Below are 26,491 nucleotides of genomic sequence, written 5' to 3' on the forward strand. Positions count from 1 at the left end.
TCGCAGGTTTGATTCCCGGTCAGGGCACATGCCAGGGTTGCACGCTGGATTCCCAGTGAAGGCCATGAGGGAGACAGCCAATCGGTGTTTCTATCTCTCTATTCCTCTCCCTTCCTCTCTCTCTGGAAATCAATAAAAGCATGTTTGAAAAAAAAGAGTAATGGTATAGAGAGGGGAAGGGATGCTACTTAAGACTTTAGGTCAGGTGAGGAGTCTCTGAACGGCCTTTCACTGAGAGCTGAAGGATGAGAAGAAGTAGCCAACCACATGAAGATCTGTAGCAAAGGCATCCCAAAGGAAAGCCCTATGGCTGGAAAGTGCTCAGTGTTAGAGGACTTTAAGATTAGTGAAACCTAAGCACAGAGGGAGAACAGTCAAAGGGGAGACTATGAAGCCTTGTCACACATAAGCCATAGTAAGAAGTTAAAACTGTCTTCTGAGTGACATGGGAAATTTGGGGCAAGAGAGACTGTTTTCGAAAACATCTGTCTGCCTACCATGTGAGAAATGAATTCTGTCTTACCAGATCACTATGGTTCTGGCTGGTCATGATTCCAATAAGTAAAAATGGTTCTGCCTAAGAAAACAGAAGAGGAAATACAAAGGGAAGAAAATATGATCCAACACAATCTATCCATCAAGTGAGAACTTACAATTTTCAACAAGTGTAGGTCACCAAGCGTAGGCCCAGAATATAAAGTCATTCGGTTTCTCAGAGTAGTATTCTCTGACCACATAATCTCAAGTTGCCTCCACCACCCATCGCTCTTGATCTTATTTTATTTCCATCGCGGTATTTCTCACTATCTGACAGTGTCCTGTTCACTTGCTTTCTTTGCCCACTAAAATATAAGCTCCATATGAGTCAGAACTTTGTCTTGTTTGGAGCTATGCACCTAATACTAATACTTAGAACAATGCCTAGAACATAAATGGAGTCCACTAAATATTTTTTGACCAGACTAATGAAGTCTAATTTCTAGAGACAACTCCTAATACAAGGATTCATCTCCAATGAGAAAGCCAGACATTGAGATGTAGAGATAGCACAAAAACAATCTTTATAGCATTCCTATCTTCCAAAAGATGAAAATAATTAGTCGTTAGAGTAGTACTATATGCTGTAATTTTGTGCCAGCTGCTTTACACACACTAAGTCATATAAGCCTTACAATGCTCTCAAGTGAACACTATTACTCCCATTGTATAAAGATTATATACTCAGTAGCATAGCACTGGTTACGAGCAAAAGGAGTGGCATGGGACCAAGGTTCAAATCCTGACTGCAACTCTTTTGAGTTGTATGAGTTACTTTCACTTTCTATGCCTCAGTTTCCTAATCTATAAATGGGGAGACTAGTATCTATTGCCTAAGATTATTGTGAAGGTTCAGTGAAATAAAGTTTGTAAAACACAACAAAAGTCTGACACAAAAATGGTTGAATGGCGGTAGATAGTCTATTACTATTTTGGTTCAAATAAATTGAACAATGCTGTCAACACATGGGACTCTTCATTCTGTGGCATTCTGAAAAGACATCTACTCTTTGTCCCTAAGGTTCTGTTCAACCAGCAAGAAAAAGAAGGGAACAAGCAGAGAGGTAGGAGCTGAACCTTAAAGCTATGGAAAGAACTGTAAGAGCAGCCTATGTAAATTTAGCTGACGGAGATAACAATGGCATGTCTATAAGGACTGTCATTATGGACTGCTTAATGATCTTGAAAAGAGCGAGAGGGAGAAACAACCTAGCTGTCGAAAAGTAGGTCATTAGTTCAAAAAAAGTGTTGGCACGGCATACCTGGAAGATTATTTTGCATGTTCTTCTTTTATTCATCTATAATTTCTAAATTTTCTCTAATGAACATGTATTACCTACATAATCAAAATAATACAAGTTTGTTTGGGGATTTTTTGTTGTTGTTGTTGTTTTTTAATGACCAGCCGATGTGACAAGAAACACTGCGTAATATATGCCTCAGAAGAAGGTAGAGGAACATCCTGCTATTTTACTGTAAACGGCTTTATGAACCACAGGGTTGGCAGCTTGAGGGAGGGAGATGTAAGCCATCCTATCCCAGTCTCACTTAAATATGTCCAAAATATATTATTTCTGCAGAGTATAGAGGAAATACCTGCCAAGATTCAGATTTCATACCTAGTTCCCTGGCCTATCTCAAATAGGTTTCTAGGTCCCTAAATGGCATTATAAATACATCTGAAACTGTTCAAATGACCCAGATAACATGCTCTCATTCATGTCCCCAAATTTATCTTCTTGAAATATAAATCACTGACCTACTTTGTCAAAGACAATTCTAATAGCACCCCTACCCCAATAATAAAAATGGGAAACTTGAGGCTTGCATCAGGTCCCATTAGACAAGCAGAAAACAAGCACCTAGAGTTCACCCTCAAAGCCACTAACCAGGGAGCGGGACATTCTGTACCCACCCTGGTTCTGAGCATGCCCTTTCACCTCTAAAACATAGCACAGGATGTGTAACAGGAAAGGGGACCCAAGATAGCATGTTTTACAAAATGGGACCACTCAGAGCCCAGACTTCTGCAGATTTACAGTCCCCTCAAATATGTCTTTTTAGCTATCATCCTAAAACTCTGGAAATCAGTTTCAGGTCATTCCCATTACTAAAAGGCATTGTTTTTCCCATATAATCAAGAGGTCAGAGATCAGTCACTTCTTTGGCCTTTTGGCAAGGCAAGATGGTGGGGGCGGGGAAGGGCAGACACAGTGAAGGAATGAGAGGGGAAAGAGAAAGGAGTGAAGAAAAAGAGAGGAAGAGCCCTGACTGGTTTGGCTCAGTGGATAGTGTCGGCCTGCGACTGCAGGGTCCCAGGTTCAATTCCAGTCAAGGGCATGTACCTTGGTTGCGGGCACATCCCCAGTAGGGGGCGTGCAGGAGGCAACTGATCCATGTTTCTCTCTCAGCGATGTTTCTAACTCTCTATCCCTCTCCCTTCCTCTCTGTAAAAAATCAATAAATACATATTTTAAAAAAAGAAAATGAGAGGAAGAAAAAACATAAATGGTAGAGAACATGTTATCTACACTGGGCTGGAATTTCATAGAACAGCACAAGGCCTTCAGTAAGAAAAGACTTTCATGTTAAGACCTTAGGCACTCCCAAACCATTGCCATTTCAGCCATCAGAAATGCACTTCTTTACCAATAATTCCAAAAATGGCTAAAGATGAAACCCTCAAAATGCACCTACCCAAATCAGAATATTACTGGAATTCTTTTTCCTCTGGAGAAACGTAAGTCCCTCTCTTTTGCTCCAAATAATGTGTCTACCTACTGGAAGTTGAGTTCTTCCTTCCACTGTCACCAGGAAATTACTCTCTCCCAATCCAGATCAGAACCCAGAGAGAGAGAAGAGTAAAGAAGTCCTAAACCGAGACGTACATGCTCTCAGGAATGAGTGTGATATAGTCCTGTTGCACTAGCAAATCTGTCAAAAGGTGAACAGAACAAAGAAAAATTGAGTGCCAGATCCACATATCCTGGCACTGAAATCTGGGGAGCTGCAAACTGTTTGAAAACAGCAAAGGAAAAGGATATGTAGTTTAGCAAGATTAAGGAACAAAGCAGACTGGAGAGCACCACACGTTGAGCCATGGGTTAAAAATCCTGAGGAAGTGGCTGCTTAGGGCTGGGGGGATGGGAAGGATGGAGGATGACGGCTAAGGCATCAGTCTCCTTGGAGGATGATAAAAATGTTTAAAATTAATTGAGGAGATGGAAGAAAAATTATGTGAATATACAAAAGGTCATGAATTATACATTACAAATGAGTAAATTATGTGATATGTGAATTATATCTCATTAAGCTATTTTAGTAGAATCCTAAGGAAGGACCTCCAAGGCCTCCACCAACCATTGCCTAACCCAGTGGTCGGCAAACTCATTAGTCAACAGAGCCAAATATCAACAGTACAACGATTGAAATTTCTTTTGAGAGCCAAATTTTTTAAACTTAAACTATGTAGGTAGGTACATTGTTATTAACTTAATTGGGGTACGTGGTATTTTGTGGAAGAGCCACACTCAAGGGGCCAAAGAGCCGCATGTGGCTCGTGAGCCACGGTTTGCTGACCACTGGCCTAACCCAATATGGGCACATTTGGGGAGCTCGGTAATATAACTGCTAGAGGTGTTAAATTAAGAGACGTGAGTCATCCTTTTCCTGCATAACATTTCACAAGTTTCTCATTGGAGATTACCATAAAAAAAAAAAAGTTCAATCTTCTTTCTTTAAAAGACTCAGTTCTCCAGATTGTAGGGGAGAGGGAAGATAAGACCCGAGCCTTCAGAACCCAGACTTGTGAAGACAAGTAAATTTTATCTTCAGCTGGTGATCATCTTCGTGCTTGAACTCTGTGCTGCTCCCAGCACAAAACCCCAAGCCCTGTTGTGTTGTCTTTTCACTGCAGTACGGACGGTGTGGAGTTATGCTGGCCAGAAGAGGTGGGGAAGGTGAGAAGCAAGCCAAAGTCATATCCCAAAAGACACAGGCCAAAAGCTCTCAGTTCCACTCCAATTTTCTATGCAATGAAGCAGAGCTTCCCTGCTGGGGAACTGATTACAAACCTGCTGGATATGTAAAGAGGAAACAGGATTTCTTTCCACAAAGAGAACCATCTTGCTGCTCTAAACGAAGCTGGCAACATAGTAGCTTGCTGACTTTGCACACTGAGCTCAGGGAGGCATAGGTCAGAGGGCCAGGAGACGGCAGCAAGCAAAGCTGTCTTAAGTCTCCAAGGCCTGGCCAACAGACCAGAGGCAGCGAGGCACGGCCAGAGCTGGGCGAGCTACAGATGCAAAGGCACCCATCCCCAGGGCCTGCCTGGCCTCCATACTGCCTCCCTGGGAGTCATGAGGCTGATGATCTGCTGGCTAAGCCTTCCAGGGTAGGCTTTGTGTCAAACATCTCAATGCACTAGTCAGATACAAACACCAGAAACCCCTGTCCTTGGAAGAGCAGCCCACAGAATTTTTGAAGAAGCAAACAGGGGGAAAGCAACACTGGTCTCCTGGTAACCACACCCGGGGGATCCCACACCCTGGGATCCTACCAGCTGTGATCTGCCCTCTCATCAGCCCTCCTCAGAGGGCTGAGAACCAGCTAAGATCAGAACAGAGATAAGGAGGAGCTGTAGCAGAAATGAGTTGCCTGAGGGCACTTTCCAGGCCAGAGCAGATCAGCTCTCTCTGGGTTTGGGCACCTCACCCTCTGGAGCCATCAGCCAGTCTCTCTCCTACTCTCCCCCAAACACTGCATACCCTCTAGCTGTGCAACAGTTCAGCCAGCTCATTATGTTTCCTGAATGTTGTGAGGGTTTTTCAAATGTGCAACAAAATTTCAGGCTTTGAACCCAAACAAGGGCACCATACGTTTACTGTGGGAAAACGTTTGCCCTGAGATAGCCCATGAGCATACTAGCAACGTTTCCCTTCAGGAGCTGCGCCACCCCCCAATGCTGCAGAAGAGTCCCAGCTCACAGGCCAAACTCATGGAACAACTGGATCGCACGTGTGGAGCCACAGGCCAAGATGTCCTGACGTGGGTAGAATCTGTACTCTTTTGAACCATTCCCCCATGGTTCCTTGACCTGCCACAGGGCTCCTTCAAATACCTGAGATGTCCTAACATGAGGCTAGCCAGCACAGCTATGCATGTTGGGGAGGAAACAAAGAATTTCAGACAAGGTTTAAGTAGGATCTCTATGGGCCTATACAGACTTAATGTGTGCTCCAAGGACCCCCTCCAGACAAATCACCTGTAAGGAATACAGATTTCCAGACCTCATCCCAGAGCTCATCCATCAGAATTTTCTGAGAGAGCCTGGGAAGCTACAGTTAGGGGAATTCTTACATGCATTCACATCTAAGATCCACTACCTTACAACACGGATAATCTATAAATGGCAATAATGGCATGTTCCGATTATAGGGCACTTACTATGCATCTGTTTACCCGGCTAAGCACAACACCTACCGTTATCTCATGTATTCTTCACAATCCTACCTAGTAAAAGAGTAATATGCAAATTGACCATCACTCCAACACACAAGATGGCTGCCCCGATGTGGACACAAGATGGCCACCACAAGATGGCCAGCAGGGGAGGGCAGTTGTGAGCGATCAGGCCCGCAGGGGAGGGCAGTTGGGAGGGACCAGGCCTGCAAGGGAGGGCAGTTGGGGGTGATCAAGCCTGCAGGGGAGGGCAGTTAGGGGTGACCAGGCCGGCAGAGTAGGGAAGTTGGGGGTGACCGGGCCTGCAGGGAAGGGCAGTTGGGGGGGGGCGGATCTAGGCCTGCAGGGGAGAGCAGTTGGGGAAGTACCAGGCCTGCAGGGGAGGGCAGTTAGGGTGACCAGGCCTGCAGGGGAGGGCAGTTAGGGGCAATCAGGCTGGCAGGGGAGCAGTTAGGCATCAATCAGGCTGGCAGGGGAGTGGTTAGGGGGTGATCAGGCTGGCAGGCAGAAGTGGTTAGGGGCAATCAGGAAGGCAGGCAGGTGAGCAGTTGGGAGCCAGCAGTCCTGGATTGTGAGAGGAATCAGGCCTAAATGGGCAATTGGACATCCCTTGAAGAGTCCCAGATTGGAGAGGGTGCAGGCTGTGCTGAGGAACACAACCCGACACCCCCCACCCCCCGTTGCACGAATTTTGTGCACCGGGCCTCTAGTAATATTATAAGGTGGATATTTATCACCTTTATACTTATACTGCTTTCTTCTGTTTCACCTCCAAAGATCAAATCCAAAGGCCTCTGGACATGCCCTCATTTATCTGGCCAGGATGAAGCACCTGGTCATAGAGCAAAGGTCTCTCCAATTCTCTTCTACCCACCTGTTCTGCTGAATGTCAATATTCCCCAGGATTTCGGCTCCATTCTTCTCTCACTCCGTGCCAGTGTTTCTTCACTTTTGCTACACATTAGAATTACCTGGGACGATTTTAAAATTCCCCATGCCCAAGATGCAACCAAGACAAATTACATCAGAATCTCCAGAGATGAGTCCCAAGCTCCTTAGGTGATTTCAATGGGTAGCTGTGGCTGAGAACCACTGCCTGGGCCTCAAATAGCACCTGGTGAGACCCAAACCTACACCAGTACCCCATCTTCTCCAGAGTGGCAGACCTCTGTTCCCACCACCTTGCAGGTGTCTCCACCTGCATGTCTCCTGGGAACAACTCAGCAAGGACAAGCTAACTTACCTCCATATCCCCATCAGACACACAGTTCTTCTCCTGTGGTACACAGTTCAGCCATCACCCCAAGACTCCTACCTCCTCTGTCCACTACAGACTGCATGTTCTCTTCACCCAACACATCTCAAAAACGCCATGGAAGCCTGCATTCTCCACTATAATTTATCAGCATTTGACTGAATATCCAAACAATAATCCCATTAAGACAGATTTTAAACGAAGTATACTTACTACCACTCACTTTGTATACCCTTGGCACACTGCCACCTACTCCAACACCTGTACCCTAGTCTGAGAAGCATAGCCAACCCTTCCCCCCCCTCCCCAGCATGACGGCCAGATGGTCCATTCTCGTGCATGCTCCTGACTTGGCACAGTGTTACACTGAGTAAAGCTCAAATCACTGATAAGATATGGGATTATTTTACATAATACATTGACAAAGTTGCAACCAAAACAAATTACATCAGAATCTCCAGAGATGAGTCCCAGGCTCCTTAGGTGATTTCAATGGGCAGCTATATCTGAGAACCACTACACATTAGAATCACCTAGAGAAACATATTTTCAATTTAATGATTATTTCAAGACATTTTAGAAAAAAAAAAATATTGTTAACCACATCAAACCTATGATTTCAGAATGTCATAAAGTTCCCTTTTTAACAAGTACAGTTTTTTAAAGTAAATAAACAGTAGTAAAGTGGACAGAAATAACCGCAGTGGTTTTAAATGCCTGAGATTTGGAACACTGCCTCATTGGACTTGATAAGCCTTCACCTGCCTTTCCCAAAGTTCTCTGCTCCCTCTCCCACAGACCCTTTTAAACTGCTAGCAATCATCCTGTTGTACTTAATTGCGGACTGTCTATGCCTCCCCTACCTGTCAAGGCACTGAGCTCCTAGAAGACAGGAACTGTGCCTGCCTGGTTCCAGAAACCCACCACCAGGAGCCTTCCACGCCAATGTGAGCTGTCACAGGCACGGGACAGGTGACATAATCCTGTCCTCCACGGGAGAAGTGCTAAACTCTGCTGAAGAGGCAGCCAGAAGAGAGATGTCAGACAAAACTCTGTTCCCTCTCCACTCCCCAGAAGCTTCACCGGTAGACAAGGTGTGCCTAGTGGCCCAAAGTCATGACCTCCAGTCACCAAAGGTAGGAGACTGCCCTTCTTCAACAGCCACACTTCCTGAATAATGCACATGCTGCACAAAGATAAAACTCTACAGCACCCTCACTAGGAACACAAACAAGTTCCCTGGGGCTGTAAGTTCAAGTGACTCCTGGTACACTGTGTCTCATTTTAGGGAATGATTTTGTTGTGGCTTTTAATTCCAGAATCAACAATACATACAGAGACTGGGGAGTAGGAAATGGAGAAAACTCTAAGCATTGTTTTATTACAGAGGCCACTCTGTCATAAACTAAATAATGAGCTTCCTTCCTACTTTAAAATCACAATTTATAGAATTCAGTTCACGCGGAACTTTTCAGAAACACTCCTATGAGATTTTTATCAAAATGAAAAAAGTGCATACTCTTTGACCCAGTAGTTCCATTGCTAGAACTACTAGATCTACTAGTCCTACAGATCTACTCGCTTGTGTGCCCGTGACAGGTAACACCAGTATGCTCACAGCAGCATTGCTTGTAATCGTAAAAGACTGGAAATCATCTAAATGTCTATTGGTAGGGGTTAAATAAACTGTTATATCCATATAGTGGACTACAATGCCAATGCAATGCTAAAACTAAGTTAGCTCTACATGTACCAATGTAGAATATTATCTAAAATATAATAAAATAGTATAACACTGCAAATATATGCAAAACACTGCATATGGCATGCTACTAAACAAATACACAAATATATTTGCTGGCATATGCATAAATTATGTATGAAATATATACAAGAACGCTTAAAATGTTGCCTCCAGTAGAACTAGGGATCAGGAGAAAGGAGGAATTGAAAGGATAAATTCCTTTTTGTCCCTTTTGAATATTACCTACTTAAACTTTTTTAAAAAGGAACACAGGTATGTATGAATTTAAGTAAAAATGCCTTTTTAATTTTATTTGCTCAACTGATCATTATTTTCGACAGCTACCCGCAAGTGTAATAATGAAATATGCAGTCAGGAATCTGTTAAGGTTTTAGTTGTATCTGCTTGACGTCTCAGTGGCACAGAAACTGCCAAGGTTCCACTCGATCTGCCTGGAAATCTATCTGAAGTCTACCTAAAGAACAGGAGGAGCCAGTTCATATTTTCAGTGTTCACAGTGGCTTTGAAAGCACATCTGATAGCAAGATCAGATGAGCTTTGAAATCTACCTGTGGTGTCTTTACAAACCATGTGAAATGGAGTTGATTTTGGCTTTTCCTTTGAGGCAGCAGCAGGAGTCAAAGCGTAGCTACTGGCGTGGCCCAGAGAAGCCAGCCAGTTAACAAGGTTTGGTCCAGAATTCCCAAGCCCCTCAAACCTTTGTTCTTCTGGCAAAGAAAACACAGGCACGCACACAGACCACTCTAACCCCAGGAATCTCCTCTTTCTAAATATAGTAGGCCACTGCCCAGCCTCCAAGCTCACCCTCGGCAGCATTCTGTGCCTTCCAACCAAGGTGAAATGAGCCAGATGTAAACATGCCATGACAGCTTCTGGCACACACTGAGGAGCTGTTTTCCTTACTATTTCCTCTCTTTCTCCATACTGGGTTTCTACAAAAATGTGTAAACCCCAGTGACTCTAATTTGTAAACATTCCTCTGGCCACTAATGCTGTTTTCTCACCCTAACAAATGTGATTTCCTTCTCAGTCTCTGAAATTTAATGTTGAAATATCCCGTTAGATATGGGCAAAGCCCCATCCCATCACCCATTTTATCTGTAAGCACCTGCAGCTTAGAAAAGATACCAGACAGGCCCAAGGACACAATTAATTGTAATCTCTCTCTCTCTCTCTCTCTCTCTCTCTCTCTCTCTCTCTCTCTCATTCTCTCTCTCTCTCTCTCTCTCTCTCTCTCTCTCTCTCTCTCTCTTCCCTCTCCCTCTCTCCTTCTCTCTCCCTCTCCCTTCCTCCCCCCCCCCCTCTCTCTCTCTCACACACACACACACACACACATGCCCACACACAGGCACACACACAGCACACACGCCTACACATTTTTTTTCTATCCCCTGGTTTAGAATCCATGTCAGTGCTTAACAGAAAGGCCTGATCTGTTAAGAACGCTTCCAATTTAAGCAAAAAAAAAAGTTAATTAAGCTTTAGAAATATAATCTAACACATTCAAAGGAGCACTAGACAGATATCAACTGGCTATAGCAACGGTTGGCAAACTGCAGCTCGCAAGCCACATGCGGCTTGCGAGCTGCGGTTTGCTGCTCTGTTGACTAATGAGTTTGCTGACCACTAGGCTATAGTGATGCAAAGGACCTAAACAATAGATGTCAAAAAGCTTGTAAAAATTGGGAGTTTGGCAACAATTCCACTTGGAGGAATCTTCAAGGATTCTGGGAATCTTCTAGCTAATAGAAATACTGGGACTTGCACACAAAGGTGGGTGTGCAAGTAATCACCGCAGTACTTCCTCTATAGTGAAAAACTGTGACAATCCAAACATCCTGCAATAGGAGGCTAGGTACATAAGCTATATTTGCACATGATAGAACTTCCTGCAATCACTAAAGGAATGCACTTATGTACATGTACGAACAGGGAAGATTACTAAAACATAGTATTAATTAGAAAAACAAAACAGAATAATTCATATAGCATAATACCATTTATAAAAAAAACAAATATGCACAGAAAAGAAGACAAGAAAAAAGTATGCTGAGCTGGTGACAGTGGTTAACTAGGAAGGGGGCTTTACTCTGTACATTTCCATATTCTCTGATGCTTTTATAAGAATGTACTCATAAACCATGTAATTATTTTTCTTTGCACAATAAGATTAGGTCATTCATTCAAACTGTTCATTTTCCCCTCAAACCTAATACTACTCCCAAGTCTTATTTCATAAAATAGCACCATCATTCACATAATTGCTCCAGCCAAAAACATTAAAATCATTCTTGACTTCTCTCTTTTTTCTCATAACCCAAATCTAATCAAACAGCAAATCCTGTGGACTCTCCTTCCAAAAACACCCAGAATCTGACCATCATCTCTGATCCGCCACTCTAGCCCCAGGTGCCATTGCCTCTTACCTGACCTATTAGAACAGCCTCCTAACTGGTCTCCTTGCCTCCGTTGCTGCCCCACTATACCTATTCTCCACAGGGTAATCCCAAGATCTCTTAAAAACACATGTAGGACCATGTCACTACCTCCCATGGCTGCCTATCACACTTAGAATGAAACCCATAGTCCTTTCTGGGTCACAAGACCCCCATAACCTGACTCTTGGACTCCCTCCCTGTTCATTTGCCATCACCCTAATCCAACTACACTGGTCTCCCTGCCAGTCCTCAGGCACTCCATGCACTGACCCTCCTCGTGATTTCTGCACCTACTACTGCCATTCTAAAAACCCTTACTGTAGTCCAGGGCTTAGAGGACATGGTAGAGCAGAGCAGGGCTCCATGTGTGTTAGTGAAAGCCTTCCTTTGATGGCAAGAAATACATAATTTGAAACATACTGGATTATAACTAAAAGTTAAAACTAGGGTCAGTCAGAAATGTAAATCTAGAAAACCACTTTGACTGTTAGCTTTATATGGGCACCCCTCCCTAGGTTAACTTTCAGAAATGCAGTGGCCTTCACAGGATAACAAAGTCACCTTCATGGGCTGCTCTCCCCAATAGCTCAGTGGGGATAGGTTCCTCCCTGACCCATTCTCACTTTGTCAAGTCATGGGGTTTGTGATCATTAGCTTACGCTGGCCAGAATTAGGACAGCCAGCCTGCGGCCTCTGCCCACAGAGATGCTGACTGGCTTACCCAGAACAAAAACTTGAATGTCAGCTTCCTCAGAACCACCTTCCTAAGCCCTGGGATCCCGAAACTGACCAGTCAAATGCATCTGAGGGTTGAAGTAAATGGAATGAAAAAGTCCCCAAATGAGGGCTAATGAAGAATACTACTGAATGCTGTTCACTTAACCATCAAAAGTTTTATGAAACAAAGTAAAAGGACGAGGGGATCCAAGATATAAAATACTGCCCAACAAAAATATCTGAAGACATTTCAGCAAAGAAAATGCACCAATAGCCAATAAGCACATGAAAAGATACTCAAGATCATTAATCATCAGGAAAACACAAATTAAAAACACAATGAGATACTATTTCACAACCACTAGGATTGCTACAATCAAAAAGAGAGTCTAACAAGTGTTGGAGATGACCTGGAGAAATCACAACCCTAGTACATTGCTGGTGGGAATTTAAAATGATGCTTCTGCTATGGAAAACAGTTTGGTAGGTGTTTGGCTTTTTTTTTTTTAATTAAACATACATTAACTATACAACCTAGCAATTATAATAAGTGAAATAAGAAATGAAAACATATGTCTACGCAAAGACATATATACAAATGTTCATTGTAACATTCATAAGAGCCAAAAACTAGAAAGAACCCAAATGTTCATTAGTTGGTGAATGGATAAACAAAACAGGATTTACAAAATAGAATACTCTTCAGTAATAAAAAGAAACAAACCACTGACACATGCTACATCACGGATGAATCTAAAAACATTATGCTATGCTAAATGAAGATGCAATAGACCACATACAATTCAATTTAGCTTAAATTTTCAGAAAAGACAAACCTATAGGGATATTTAGGTTGTCTAACTCTTTGAAGTATTCCCTCTCAGGATCCCCTGAGGTTAGACTTAATCCACTGTACTACTCATTCATTTATTTATTCAAACATTATTTATTGAGCACCAACCAAGTGCTAGGGGCTCTGCCAGGCCAGTGGGAGACAAGACACTCAGAGAAAGGCTCTCATGGGGTTTACATCAAGCTAGGAGAGCCAGACAAAAATAAGCCAACATATAAGTCAGCAAAATAACCTCAGCTGTTGATATGTACATGAAGAAAATACGAATGGAAGGTATGGTTGACACTGACCAGCTGAGTGGGCAGGGATTCAGCCCGCCTGAGGACACCTCTGATGGAGGCTGAAATGACTAGAAGCAGCCAACTGTGCAAAAGAAGGTCTAGAGCTCAATCTTCCCAGTGGAGGGAAGAGCAAGTGCAAATGCCTTGGGGTAAGAAAGAGATTGCCCTGTACAAGGAATAAAAAAGTGACAGTCTGCCAGAACGTGCTGTGGGGGAGCCTGTGAATATGACGAGCTATCACTCATGTGGTTCTGTTACATTATACAGCACAAGGAATTCATCAATTGACTTTCAGGTCATCAAAAAGGCGATTATCCAGGTGGTCCTAATCTAATCACAGGAACCCTTTAAAATCTGGGAGTTTTCCCTGGCCCGTGGCAAAAGAGGAAATCAGAGTTTCAGCGGGCATTCTGAGGACTAAGAGAGCTCTTGCTGGCTTTGAAGATGGAGGATCCACATGAGAAGGAGTGTGGCTGTCTCTTAAGAACAGGGAGTAGCCCCTGCTGACAGTCAGCAAGAGAATGGGGACCGCAGGCAGCCACCTGGAAATGAATCCTGTGGACAACTGAAATGAGGTGGATGGAAGATTCTCCCCCAGAACCTCCAGGTAAAAGCTGACACCATGATTTCAGCTTCTTGAGACCCAGAGCAGAAAACTCAGTCAGTCCCTCCATGCCTGGATTTCTGACGTGTGAAACCGGGAGTAATAAATCCACATTGTGTCATGCTTCAAAAAATAAAAAAATAAATTAATGGTTGTCTGAGGCTTGAGGTAAGAATGCAGAGAGCTTTTTTTTGTGGGGTGATGCAAATGTTCTCAAATTGGATTGGGGTGCTGGTTGCAGAACTCTGAATTGTACAACTAAAACTGGTGAAATAATTCAATAAAGCATTGAAAAAAAAAACTCCCTAAAAATATGAAGACCTAAAACAAAAGACTACTTTGAAAAGAATAACCATAAACTTAATGTTCTTGAGATACATACCCATGAAAAATCAATAAGTTAATTCAGAGTGTTAGTGATCATTCTGAAGGGGGGATAAAAGAGGAGATGGGGAAAAATACCTTTTTATAAATTTAAGAGAAAGAATAGTCTTTCTTTTCTTTTTTCTTTTAATTTTCATCCAAGGATATGTTTTTCATTGATTCTAGAGAAAGGGACAGGGAGGGGAAGAGGGGGAGAGAGAGAAACATCAATGTGAGAGGGAAACATCGATCAGTTGCCTCCTGTACCCACACCCACTGGGGAGGGAACCTGCAACCTGGGTACTGCCCTGACTGGAAATCGAACCCACGACCCTTTGGTGCATGGGACAACATTCTAACCAACTGAGCCACACCAGCCAGGGAAGAATAGTCTTTCTTAATGGTAGGTGTTGGTAATTAAAACTCAACAAATAAGATATCCAACCCTAAAAAGGAATGAAAGTCTGGCACATGCTACAACATGGATGGACCTTGAAAACATTAGGCTAACTGAAATAAACCAGGCACAAAAGGACAAATACTGGATTATTCCACTAGTATGAGGTACTTAGAGTACTCAAATTCATGGAGAAAGTAGGATAGAGGTTTACCAGGTACAGGGGGAGGAAATAATGGGGAGCTGTTGTTTAGTGGGTATAGAGTTTCAGTTTTGAATGATGAAAAAGTTCTGGAAAAAGATAGGATTGTTTGTTACACCCTGAATCTAAAATACAGAGAACACCAAATGTGGCTGAGGATGTGCAGCAACAGGAACTCTCATTCATTGTTGGTGAGAATGTAAAATGGTGCAGCCACTTTGGAAGATAGTTTGGCAGTTTCTTACAAAACTAGATATACTCTTACCATACCATGATCCAGCAATTGCGCTCCTTGGCATTTACTCAAATGAGTTGAAAACTCACGTCCACACCATGAAACTGCTTTATTCATAACTAGAGGCCCGGTGCATGAAATTCGTGCACAGGAGGGTGTGTCCCTCAGCCCAGCCTGCACCCTCTCCAATCTGGGACCCCTTGAGGGATGTCCGACTACCTGTTTAAGCCCGATCCCTATAGGACCGGGCCTAAACGGGCAGTCGGACATCCCTCTCACAATCCAGGACTGCTGGCTCCCAACTGCTCGCCTGCCAGCCTTCCTGATTGCCCCTAACCGCTTCTGCCTGCCAGACTGATCACCCCCTAACCACTCCCCTGCCAGCCTGATTGATGCCTAACTGCTCCCCTGCCAGCCTGGTCACCCCTAACTGCCCTCCCCTGTAGGCTTGATTGCCCCCAACTGCCCTCCCTTGCAGGCCTGGTCCCTCCCAACGGCCCTTCCCTGCTGGCCATCTTGTGGCGGCCATCTTGTGTCCACATGGGGGCATCCATCTTTGACCACATGGAGGCAGCCATCTTGTATGTTGAAGTGATGGTCAATCTGCATATTACTCTTTTATTAGATAGAATAGAGGCCTGGTGCATGTGTCAGGGCCAGCTGGTTTTCACTGAAGGGTGACCCAGATCAGGGTGGGGGTTCCCTTGGGGCGTGGGGCGGCCTGGGTGAGGGGCCTGTGGTGGTTTGCAGGCCAGCCACGCCCCCCGGCAACCCAAGCAGAGGCCCTGGTATCTGGGATTTATTTATCTCCTATAATTGAAACTTTTTAGCCTTGAGTGGAGGCCTGGGCCTGCCAGGGTGTGTGGAAAGCTTGGCTTCCTCCATTGCTGGGGAAACCCAAGCCTCCTGCTCACTCCATGCCTACAGCCATCTTGGTTGGGTTAATTTGCATACTCACTCCTGATTGGCTGGTGGGTGTGTCTTGTGGGTGTAGTGAAGTGATGGTTAATTTGCATATTACTCTTTTATTAGATAAGCTTGCCAAAACTTGGAAGCAACCAAGATGTCCTTCTATAGATGGATGGATACATTCATGTCGTACATACGGACAATGGCAAATTGGTCAGTGATAAAAAGAAATGAGCTATCACGTCACAAAACAAATGGAGAAACTTTAAGTGCATATTGCTAAGTAAAAAAAGCCAATGTGAAAAGGCTACATACTGTATGATTCCAACTATATGACATTCTGGAAAAGGCAAAACTGGGGAAACAAGAAGTTTAGTGGTTGTCAAGGATGGGGCACAGGAGTGAAGCACAGGGGCTTTTAGGGCAATGAAACTATTCTGTATGATACTATAATGGCCAATACCTGTTATTATACATTTGTCCCAACCCACAGAATGCACAACAAAAAGAGTGAACCCTAATGTAATCTATGGACTTTAGTTAATAACATTATGTCACCACTGTAATAAATGTACCTCACTACTTCAAGATGTTAATAATAGGAAGGAATAGGTATGAGAGACTATATGGGAACTCTCTATACTTTCCACTCAATTGTTCTAGAAACCTAAAACTGCTCTAAAAATAAAGTCTATTAATTAGTTTTAAAAGCAGGGAGGAGGAGAGCTTAAGTCTCAGTCAGTGGGTTGAGAACTACAGATTAGATGCAATTTATTCAATCTAATTGAGAGCAGAATGAATTAAAGTGGGAGGACTTTTTTTTAAGCCAGTATTATATAAAAACTGCAAAACCTTATTTGGATTTAATTTGCTATTGTCTATATGTGTATGCATAACACTCCAAATGTCAGTATTGTAAAATATCATTTACAAATAATCAGGAAATCCTTTTTCCCCCCCCTCCTTTTATTTGCAAGGTGATAAAGCAAAGCAATGGAACTGGGGAAGATGTTTTGCTAACTCAATACCCATTTGTTCCTTTAGGATTTTGTGAGTGATATAATTACTCCTAAACAAAGCTGGCTGGCACTGAGCATCCTTGGAGAGTTTATGCCATTCAATAAGGGTTTATCTCACTATTGCAAAAAGCCTGTATCAAATCCTTAAAAAGTACAAAAAGATGATATGCTTTAAAGCACACAACTCTTCGTGTCAATTTTTTACTCATTTTAATGAACAAAGAGGATGAACCATTGCTCTTACCAAATCTGGAATAGGATTTTTGGCTTTCCTGTTCAATGCTTTTTTTACCCAATTAAAATATAATGACTTCCAGTCATAAAATAAATTAGTAATGGGGAAAGAATACATAGCATAGTTAATAATACCGTAGTGAATATTTGAAAGTTGCTAAGAGAATAAATCTTAAAAGTCTCATCAAAAGAAAAAAATTATAACTGTGGAAACTGTGGAAACAGACTTATCATGGTGATCACCTCACAATATATACAAATATCAAATCATTATGTTGTATACCTAAAACATTATGTTAATTATATCACAATCAAAATTTTAATTAAAAAGAAATTAATGCTATAAAAGAGAAACTACTGTTTTACAAAGCCAAGAGATAGTCAGAAACCCTCATTTGCCCCTCCTACTATGGTTCTTTAACCCAATGATGGAGATAGAAACACAAAACTTCAGAGCACAATACAAAGTATAAGTATCAATTGTTCTTTGATACCTAGGGCTCAGAGTCTGAAAAACAACTGGGGTGAGACAATGTTCTCACTTAATCTAGCACCTGCTGCATGTTTCTCCTTTCTAAGGTCTAGATCTATAAAGAATTTGCATCTTCACTGCCAGCATGTTTACTGAAGCATCGAAGAGTCATGTTCAAGAGAAGGCCCTGTAGGTCCATTGCCAGGTTCAAAACTTGGTTGTACAACTTCCTAGCTGTGTGACCTTAAACAAGTTACCCCAAATATAAGATGCAGAAAAATAAGAGTATTCATCTCACAGGATGGTGATAGGCTTAATGAGACAATGTGCACTTAGCATAGAGCTGAGCACTTGGTAAGTGCTCAGTAAACAAGGGCTGCTGGCATTCTTATTTGACTACTTTCCGTTAAATTCACTGTGGCTGCCTTTGGAGGTGTGATGCAGGCCAGAGATCTCAGAATTGTTACCTGTCAAAAATGCAATGGAAAAGGTGTGTCATCTCCAAAACAGCTCCTGAAAACCATGGGCTCAACTAGAGAAATATAAATACATTCATTTCATTTTGTTAAAAAAAAAAAAAGTGTTACCCAGAAGAATACCTACCCAAGAATAAGAATAAGGCTTGATTCAGTATCACATAGCCTGCCCAACCTGACTAAAAGCTCACTGAGAGAAGGGACTAGATGCTTAGTCTTGTTTTGGTGAACTCTTTTGTATCCAACAAAGTACCATGAACTAGAAGAAAGCCAGTTCCCTCTCCTGGGTTGGAAACACAAAGGCACACCTGGGTTTCCCTGGGCCCTGGGACACGGTTCAGTCTTTGGGACCTCACCTCTACTTAAATCCCCCTGAGGAAGAGAGAGCAATTTACAGAATTCCAATCAAGAACTCTGTGCCTAACGCTGGTCACCCACCACCATCTTGGAGAAAACTATTTAAATTGCACTTCTGATGTCCAGAATAGGCCAATCTATAGAGGCAGAAATTACATGAATGGTTTACTAGGGATTGGGGAAGTGGAGCTGGGGGAAAAATGGATGACTGCTAATGGGAATGGGGTTTCTTTTTAAAAATATATATTTTTATTGATTTCAGAGATTAAGGGAGAGGGAGCAAGAGAGAGAAATGTCAATGATGAAAGAGAATAATTGATTGGCTGCCTCCTGTACACCCCCTACTTAGGATTGAGCCTGAAACCTGGTCATGTGCAACCTGGGCATCAAACAGTGACCTCCCGGTTCATAGGTCAATGCTCAACCACTGAGCCACCAACCAGGTAAGAATGGGGTTTCTTTTGAGGGTGATGAAAATGTTAGGTTGATTATGGTGATGGCTGTGCAACACTGTGAATGAACTAAAAACCATTGAATTGGATGCTTTAAATGGGTGAACTGTATGGTATGGTGAATTATATCGCAATAAAGTTGATATTTTAAAATTTGCATTTCTGACTCACCTTAGACTATGAGAATAAGGATACCTCACTCTGTCTCAGAGAACAGAAGTCAAATTTAAAGAAGCATATCCCCAGCAACAGGTTCATAAACCAACTGCCAAGATAGAAACACAGTTCCTGAAGACCCTCACCACCTCTCAAAAGCAACAACCTGATTCATTTTCATTTCTATGAAACCACATTTGTTTTGCCATTGACTCCATGAGATAGCCAGACATGAAGTCCAATACATTCCACAAGCTTTCCCTACAAGGCAGAGAGAGGCAGCCAGCACAACCACCGAGGCAGGAAGTTACTCCTGCAAGAAGACTGAAAATTCAAGATGCCAGAATGTTATTAGGAACAGCAAAGATATTAGAAGACTTACTTTTTTTTTTTAACTGTGGTGGTTTTTTGTTGTTGTTGTGTTTTGTTTTGTTTTTTGCATAGCTACAACTTTACACAAACATTACCAGGATTCTTCCCACCAATAGTTAATACATACACCACTGTGTAAGCTACCAACAACTGGCATGAAGGAAGCAGGGGCCTAACTCCTTATACCCAAACCAAATTTACCACCCTTCTACTCATAAGTGACTTTTGCTCCAAGTTTTGACAACCCTGAATGCTGGAAGATGATAACTATCATTAAGTGAGCAGTGCTATGCACCAGCTCAAGCTAATGTATTTTCTTTATACACAATATTTCATTTAGACCTAGAGGGTGAATGTGGCTATTCTCATATTACAGAGGAGGAACTCTGGCTTAGTGACTTGCCTGGAGTCACCCAGTATGTGATGGGGTCAAGATTCAAACCCAGGAAATCCTAAATTTCTTAATTCTATAACTCCCAAATTCATCTTGACCCTCTGCTGTCTCTATAGGAGAGAGAGAGAGAGAGAGAGAGAGAGAGAGAGAGAGAGAGAGAAGAAAAAGGAGGAGGAGGAAGAGGAGGAGGAGGAGGAGGAGGAGGAGGAGGAGGAGGAGGAGGAGGAGGAGGAGGAGGAGGATAATCCTCTTCACTGAGACACTAATTACTCAGGTCAAGGAAAGGGACCTGGGCGGATGAATAAGTGCCCACAGAAAAGGCCTGAACAAATCAGCATAGAAAAAGTGACTGGGAGCCTCAAAGGCACTACTGCATATCTCCAAAACCAGGATTTTTAAAAAATGTAGGTCCCAAATCATCTTATTGCTTATCTTCTATGTGTCCTGACCAGAAGTTTGGACTCCAGGGAAAGACTTTAAGTTCATTTTATGGAGTCCATGGTGTTTATTTATCAGATTTTCAAGGGGACTCAAGAGAAAACTGACCTAGTGGACAGTCTTGCTTCAGGATTAAGTGCACAGGCTTTAGAATGAGACAACTTGGTTTAAATATACTTATTTGCTGTGTTGCCTAGGGCAGGTTACTGATCTCTCTGATCTTCAGTTTCCTCACTCATAAAGTGGAAGCAGCAATAAATAATGATCTAGCTGAACCTTGGCAATCCCTAAAGGCCAGTTTTATTGCCCCATATAAACACACAAATAAAAATTAAATCTAAAGATCTATAAATACTAATTATAAAATAAAGCCATAAAATTTTAGAGCTGGAAGAGACTGTAAATCATCCAAACCACTGTTACTTATAAATTATGTACTTATTTTTTAAAATACTACCTTTACATTTACAGTAGTGATAAGTATCACCCAAAGGAAAACAATACATAAATACTAATATAGTAATAGTGTATACAATGTAGCAAGCACCTAATGATAACGGAATGCCTGAAGTCTGGGATTTCATCCTCTTTATTTTAAGAGGCCACATGACCTGTCCAAATAGTAGTAGTAGTAGTAGTAGTAGTAGTAGTAGTAGAGCTACATATTCAGAGATTAGAACACTTAGTTCCATGTAAGACTTTCCCTCAAGTTACACGGGTGGTCAATTCCATTACACAACTTCAATAACTCTTAAACCCTATCACTGAATTATTTCCTCCAACCCAAAGAATTCTTACACACACACACACACACACACACACAAAATTATAGCAGTCAAATAAACTACCAGCCACACACTTGCACCCTCTTCAGATTCAAGGCCAGATACAAAATCCAAGTCCTAATTCCAGAAGGCTTGGTCCATAGGGTCCCTGCTGGTCAAGTGGGATGGGGCAGGATTAAGAGCTCTGCACCAGCAAGAACTCCATCTCCAGCTCAGACCAAGTGGGGGTTCCAAACTAAGCCCTGCTGCTAGTGTGGCTCTGGACTAGTGAATCCCCCAAGCCTGTTTTCTCATTTGTAAAAAGAATAACAGCACAAGAGATAATTCTATTGAGTCCCTGTAGCCCCAGGGGCAGAATATTCACTGCTACATCCTCCATGCCCAGGGCAGTACCCAGCACACAGCAGGCACAGCATTGGAATGTTCACCGGATAAAGCAGAGGCCTGATTAAAAGAAGGCCTGAGATTCAATCAAAATTGGTGGGGCCAACCTATAAATGGGCTCCTAACTTACACCAAACCAGGGGCCAAGTATTCCCTGAACCCAGGATGGCCCTGATCATTGACAAAGGAAGAATCTGTTTACGTGCTTCAGGTCACAGTCTCCAGCCTCTGAGGAGCCTCATAACGTCACAGTTCTACGTCTATTTCACCCCAAAAGATTGGCACCTACTGCCCTGGGGTTCCATTGTCTCCCTCTTCATTTTTAGCAATAAAAGGCTCACAAAATGACATCTCAGGCACCTGTCTTCTGTAAATCTCCTTTAGTGAGGCTGGGGAAATTCTCACAGTTAGGTCCTTAGTCTGCCAACGCAACCGTTCTTAGCTGAAAGGTATCACCTACGAAGAAATCCATCACAGAGACAGGAAAAGTGAAGTCAAACACAATTCCACTCTCTGCCTTCACATTATTCCTGATTCTCAAAACTAAAAGATGTCCTGAACTATTTTTAAATGGATGGCCTGAAAAAGGATCTCACAATCTGAAATGCTCAAACCCAGGCCACTCTTGTTTGGCCGGAAGGAGCAACTCTCTGGCTCTGCAAAAAAAGTCAAGGGAAAATCATACACAAGACTGCAAATTTCATTTCTTCCCCCACCGAAAGGAAACAAGGAAAAATGGTTTTACAAAAGGTTCCAGAATCTTGAGGAATAAGTTTAAACTTCTCTTTTCTGATGGAGAACCGAGGACATTCCTTCTCAGACCTTTGAGTTTTCAAGGATAGCGGGAGAAGTAAAAAGGAGAGCAAGGGAGCGGAAGGGGGAAGAGTCAGGATATGTTCCTTCTATTTTTAAACACTCGCCCACGGTTTAGAGTAAAGGAACACTCGGGTTCTGGAGCCCCACCTCTATCACCTCCTGCTACACACATGAATCAGGACCTGCATTCGTACATGGTTCTGACTCTAGATTTGGGGTTTATTGGCTGCCAATACTCCAAAGAATCCTGGGCTAAGCAACCAACCATTCCACCCAGACCTTCTCGCGTGCCTTTCGGAAAACCCGGCGGCCCTGAGCAGACTGAAGCTGCGTGCAGGGAGCGAAGCAGTCCCAAGCCGCCTTTTCCTGAGGGGAGGCAGCGCCCCCTGGACAGGGGATGCTCCATTCCCACGCTGGGCACCCAAGGGTGAGCAACTCTTCCCCAAGGGAGCCTGAGCCGTAGGCGCTAGGCTAGGGGTTTCCCACAGGCTGCGGCGCTCCGGGCCCCACCGTCCCACTTCCGGGACACCTGTGTGCCGCGCACACCCACCGCGGAGCCTGGAGCACCACTAGCGCTCGGCCATCTCCCGACCATTCCAGAACGCAGAGGGCTGGGCGCCCGGTCTCTTTCCTCGCCGGATAGTCGCTGGCTCGCCCATTTTACGTACCCTTCCCGCCTCACTCACAAGCATCTACGCCTGTCCCTCAGCGCCCCAGGGAAAGAAAACCAGCCGGTCGCCCGGGTGCCCAGACACCCAGGGCTGAGCGAGCCCGACGCCCCCTCCCGGCCCGGGCTGCGTCCCCGCTGGGATCGGGGACACTCACTCTTGAGCGCACTGATGAGGGACTTCCCGTCCTTGATGAGCTCCTTGATGAATTTGTTGGTCTTGTCCAGCTCCGCTTCGTGCGACTTGAGCGTCTCTCGGAAGTGCGGGCTGTCCAGGCAGCAGTCGCTGAATTCCAGCGCCGGGAGCCCCATGGTGCCAGAGGCGCCCAGCCGGGGGGCGCGCCTCCCCGGGAGCCCTCGCGGCCCGCAACCCCGAGCACGCACGCGGTGAGACCCCGACTGGCACCCCGGACGGCCGCCGGCTCCACAGGTGTGGCCGCGGCTCGCCTTCCGCGCGACGTCCGCCCGCGAGCACTACTCCCGAACCCAGCCCGGACCCGGCTGCTACGGCGCGTTACGGAGCGGCAGGCGAGCAGGAAGCGCAGTAGCAGACCAGCAGCGGCGCCGGGAAGCAAGCGAGCTGGAGAGCGAGTGCGGGAGCCGCCTCCCCGCCTCCTTGGCTGGTTAGCTCTCCAGCAGCCTCGAGCGCCCTCTCACAGCAGCCTCAGCCGCCCGGCCGCGTCGGGCCGCTCGAACCTGCTAGCGATGACCTAATCCCAGCCGGACCAATCAGCACGCCCGCCTCAGCCCGACCCCCCCGGCCTCCCGCGGACGCCCGGCCCTTCCGCGGCCTTGACCCAATCATCGGGGCCTGGAGGCGGGGCCTGAGGCAGAGGGCGGGCCACTTTACCGCCTGGGGCTGCAACGCAAGCTCCGCCCCCTCCCGCCCGCGCTGTGCTGCAGACCCGAACCTAGGTGGTAATTGCTTCAGTGCACGGGGCCCGCCACCCAGAATCTTGCACGCTTGCTGCGGTCCGGGTCCTAGTCCAAGATGGTGCATCTGCAAATCTGGGAAGCGGAGGAGCCTAGATGTGCCTAGTACGAATAACCTGGGAATTAGGGCAGCAGTTCCCCTCTGTCCGCCCTGCATTGCTAGGCATTCAAGTTTGCATTCAAAATGCAGCCTCGGCCCCGGGAGAACCCCGAGTGCACGGAGCGACCTGTCGACCCTAGATACATGCTCCTTCTTCCCGGCAGGCTGAAAATATTTGCATCTTAAAATTACCAGCTCTTCTTGCCTGCAGTCTTCCCGCCCCCTACAGTTGGTCCCCATCTCAGGGACTCCAGCTCAAAACCCGCCCACGGCTGCCCCCAGCTGAAGGATCTAATATCCTTAGAATTTCAGCCGCCTGTTGTTTTCCTGCTCGGCATCTAACAATTTTACATAATTACGCCCACAGCCTGTAGTCCTTCGGTACACGGTGAGCTTCTCGAGGGAAGGGCCGCCGCAATTTTCTGGTGCGCTGTAGCATCCCCAACACCTAGACCAGTGGCTGGCATTTAATAAGATACTGAGCGCTTACCATGTGCTATGTATGCTATGGTGATTGATAAATATTTGTGGAATAAATGAATGGATCCTCTCAGGTGTCCCTCTCCACCTCCCACACCCAATGCCTCGCCCTGTCCTCCTTGTGTTCCACAATAGAAATCGATTCCTGTAGCTCATTCACTGCACTTGTCAGGCTGCATCCCAGTGTCTAGTGCTGAATTGTGACCTCTTAGAGAATAGGTGCTGTCCTTGAATAAATTATTTGTATGTCTAGGATCTAGCTGTCCTCTTTCAGTTAAGTTTTTTGTTTGTTTTGTATTTGCTTTTTAAATAAGTCTGTTGCATTCAGGCACAAGGCTAGATGCTAGGGATACAATGATGAATAACAAGGAACTTGACTGCTGCTGGTCAATGGAAGAGAAAGAAGCAACAAGCAATAGCAAAGTGCATGGTAAGTGAGGATAGGAGAAGGCCAGGGTCCTTGGGAACATGAAGGGGTTGCTAACTCAGGAGGCTAGAGAAGGCATTTATGTTGAGAAAGTAATTGATTGAGTGCATAAATGAATGGATGTGATCTATTTGCTGGTTGTATCTACACATTTAGACTTAATAACAGCCATGGGTTTTAACCTCAGCTCTGCCACGGGCCAGCTGTGTGACCTTGGACAGTTAACCTCTCCAAGCCTCAGGCTTTTTGAAGTGGAAAATAGGGATGATAATAATGCCTACCTCACAGGGCGGTTGTGAAGATTAAATAATAGGATGCACATAAATGCTTATTTAAACCAGTGTCTGCACTATAATAACTGTTCCCTCCAAAAAATAAAATGTTAGCCAAATTAAATGGTAACTAACCATGTTGTTGGAAGATGAACTTTGATAAATTCCCTTTTTATAATCTTTTGCTTCCTCTGGCAGATGTTAGATAAAATTATTGAAAAACTGATTATTTAAATTAATATTGTAAATTGTAGAAGTAGGTGCTCACATGAAGATAGAACTGGAGGTAGGTTTCCTCCATCGTTCTGGTAAGCGAGGAGGAAACCAAGAGCCTGGGGGTTTCTAGGAACTGGAACACAGGTTCAATTCAAAAAGAGATTTGCTGGTTACTTTGGCAACATCAGGATCTGACTCCTCAGAGAAGATCCCCTACCCTTCTAATGTAAGTAGTCCCCACTATTAGTCTCCATTGTTGTTCTATATCTTAGACCCCTGATAGTTTTCATCAGTGTGGGCATAACAATATTAATTTAGTTTGTTGGCCCTGCATACACATTGTCTCCCTCTCCCCCAACCCACTCCACTGGAGTGCAAGCTCCCTGGTGGCAAGGATAATGCTGATACTATGTGGTCCATGGCTGTATCCCCAGTGCCTAGAATGGTGGCTACACATTGTAAATTCCCAGTAATTATCTCTTGGATGGATGGATGGATGGATGAATTGATGGATGGGCAGCCCTGGCAGATGGCCAATGCTTCAGGCTTTCCTTAGAAGTATATAAAGAAAAGTGACGTGGTCTTGCAGAAGAAGAAAAGAGAACTAGTAAAATTTGTAACCACAGACCCAGAACTGACTGACATTCTAGACCACATGGACTCAGCATTTTTAAGGGAGGAACAAAGCGAATATATGATAGCTGGGTGACCTCAGGCCAAAAAGTTTTTACACACACACAGCATAAATACACACGTGGAAATACACTATCCACTGAGACCTGGGGTAAATTAGAATTTGGTAGGTTGTTTCTTACTTAAGGCACAATAATCTTTCTTCAGTTGGCCTCTGGGTCACCATCCACATACTACCTCTTGGGTCTCCTTTCTCACTGGCCCCTCCTGCTCAATTTCCTTTGCTGATTCCTCCTCACTTTCCCAATCTCTGAATACTAGACTATCCCACCTCTGTTCAAACACACGTCATAGATTACTTCAACCTGCCTCATGTCTGCAAATGCCATCTG

At 44.2% G+C, this 26,491-nt stretch overlaps 1 protein-coding gene across 4 annotated transcripts in view; it reads right to left on the reverse strand.

Moving 5' to 3' along the window:
* ARHGAP26 (Rho GTPase activating protein 26) overlaps positions 1 to 23,765 on the reverse strand; it is a 428,404-nt gene extending 404,639 nt beyond the window's left edge. For all 4 annotated transcript variants that reach the window (XM_080672378.1, XM_080672379.1, XM_080672377.1 and 1 more), the window contains exon 1: positions 23,197 to 23,765. In XM_080672378.1, the coding sequence (XP_080528504.1) occupies positions 23,197 to 23,350 (154 nt within the window). In that variant the 5' untranslated portion in view covers positions 23,351 to 23,765. The remainder of the gene's footprint in view (positions 1 to 23,196) is intronic.
* Between the last annotated feature and the right edge of the window lie 2,726 nt (positions 23,766 to 26,491).

This window comes from Plecotus auritus (genome assembly GCF_963455305.1).
Source record: "Plecotus auritus genome assembly, chromosome: 6".
NCBI classification, from domain to species: Eukaryota; Metazoa; Chordata; class Mammalia; order Chiroptera; family Vespertilionidae; genus Plecotus; species Plecotus auritus.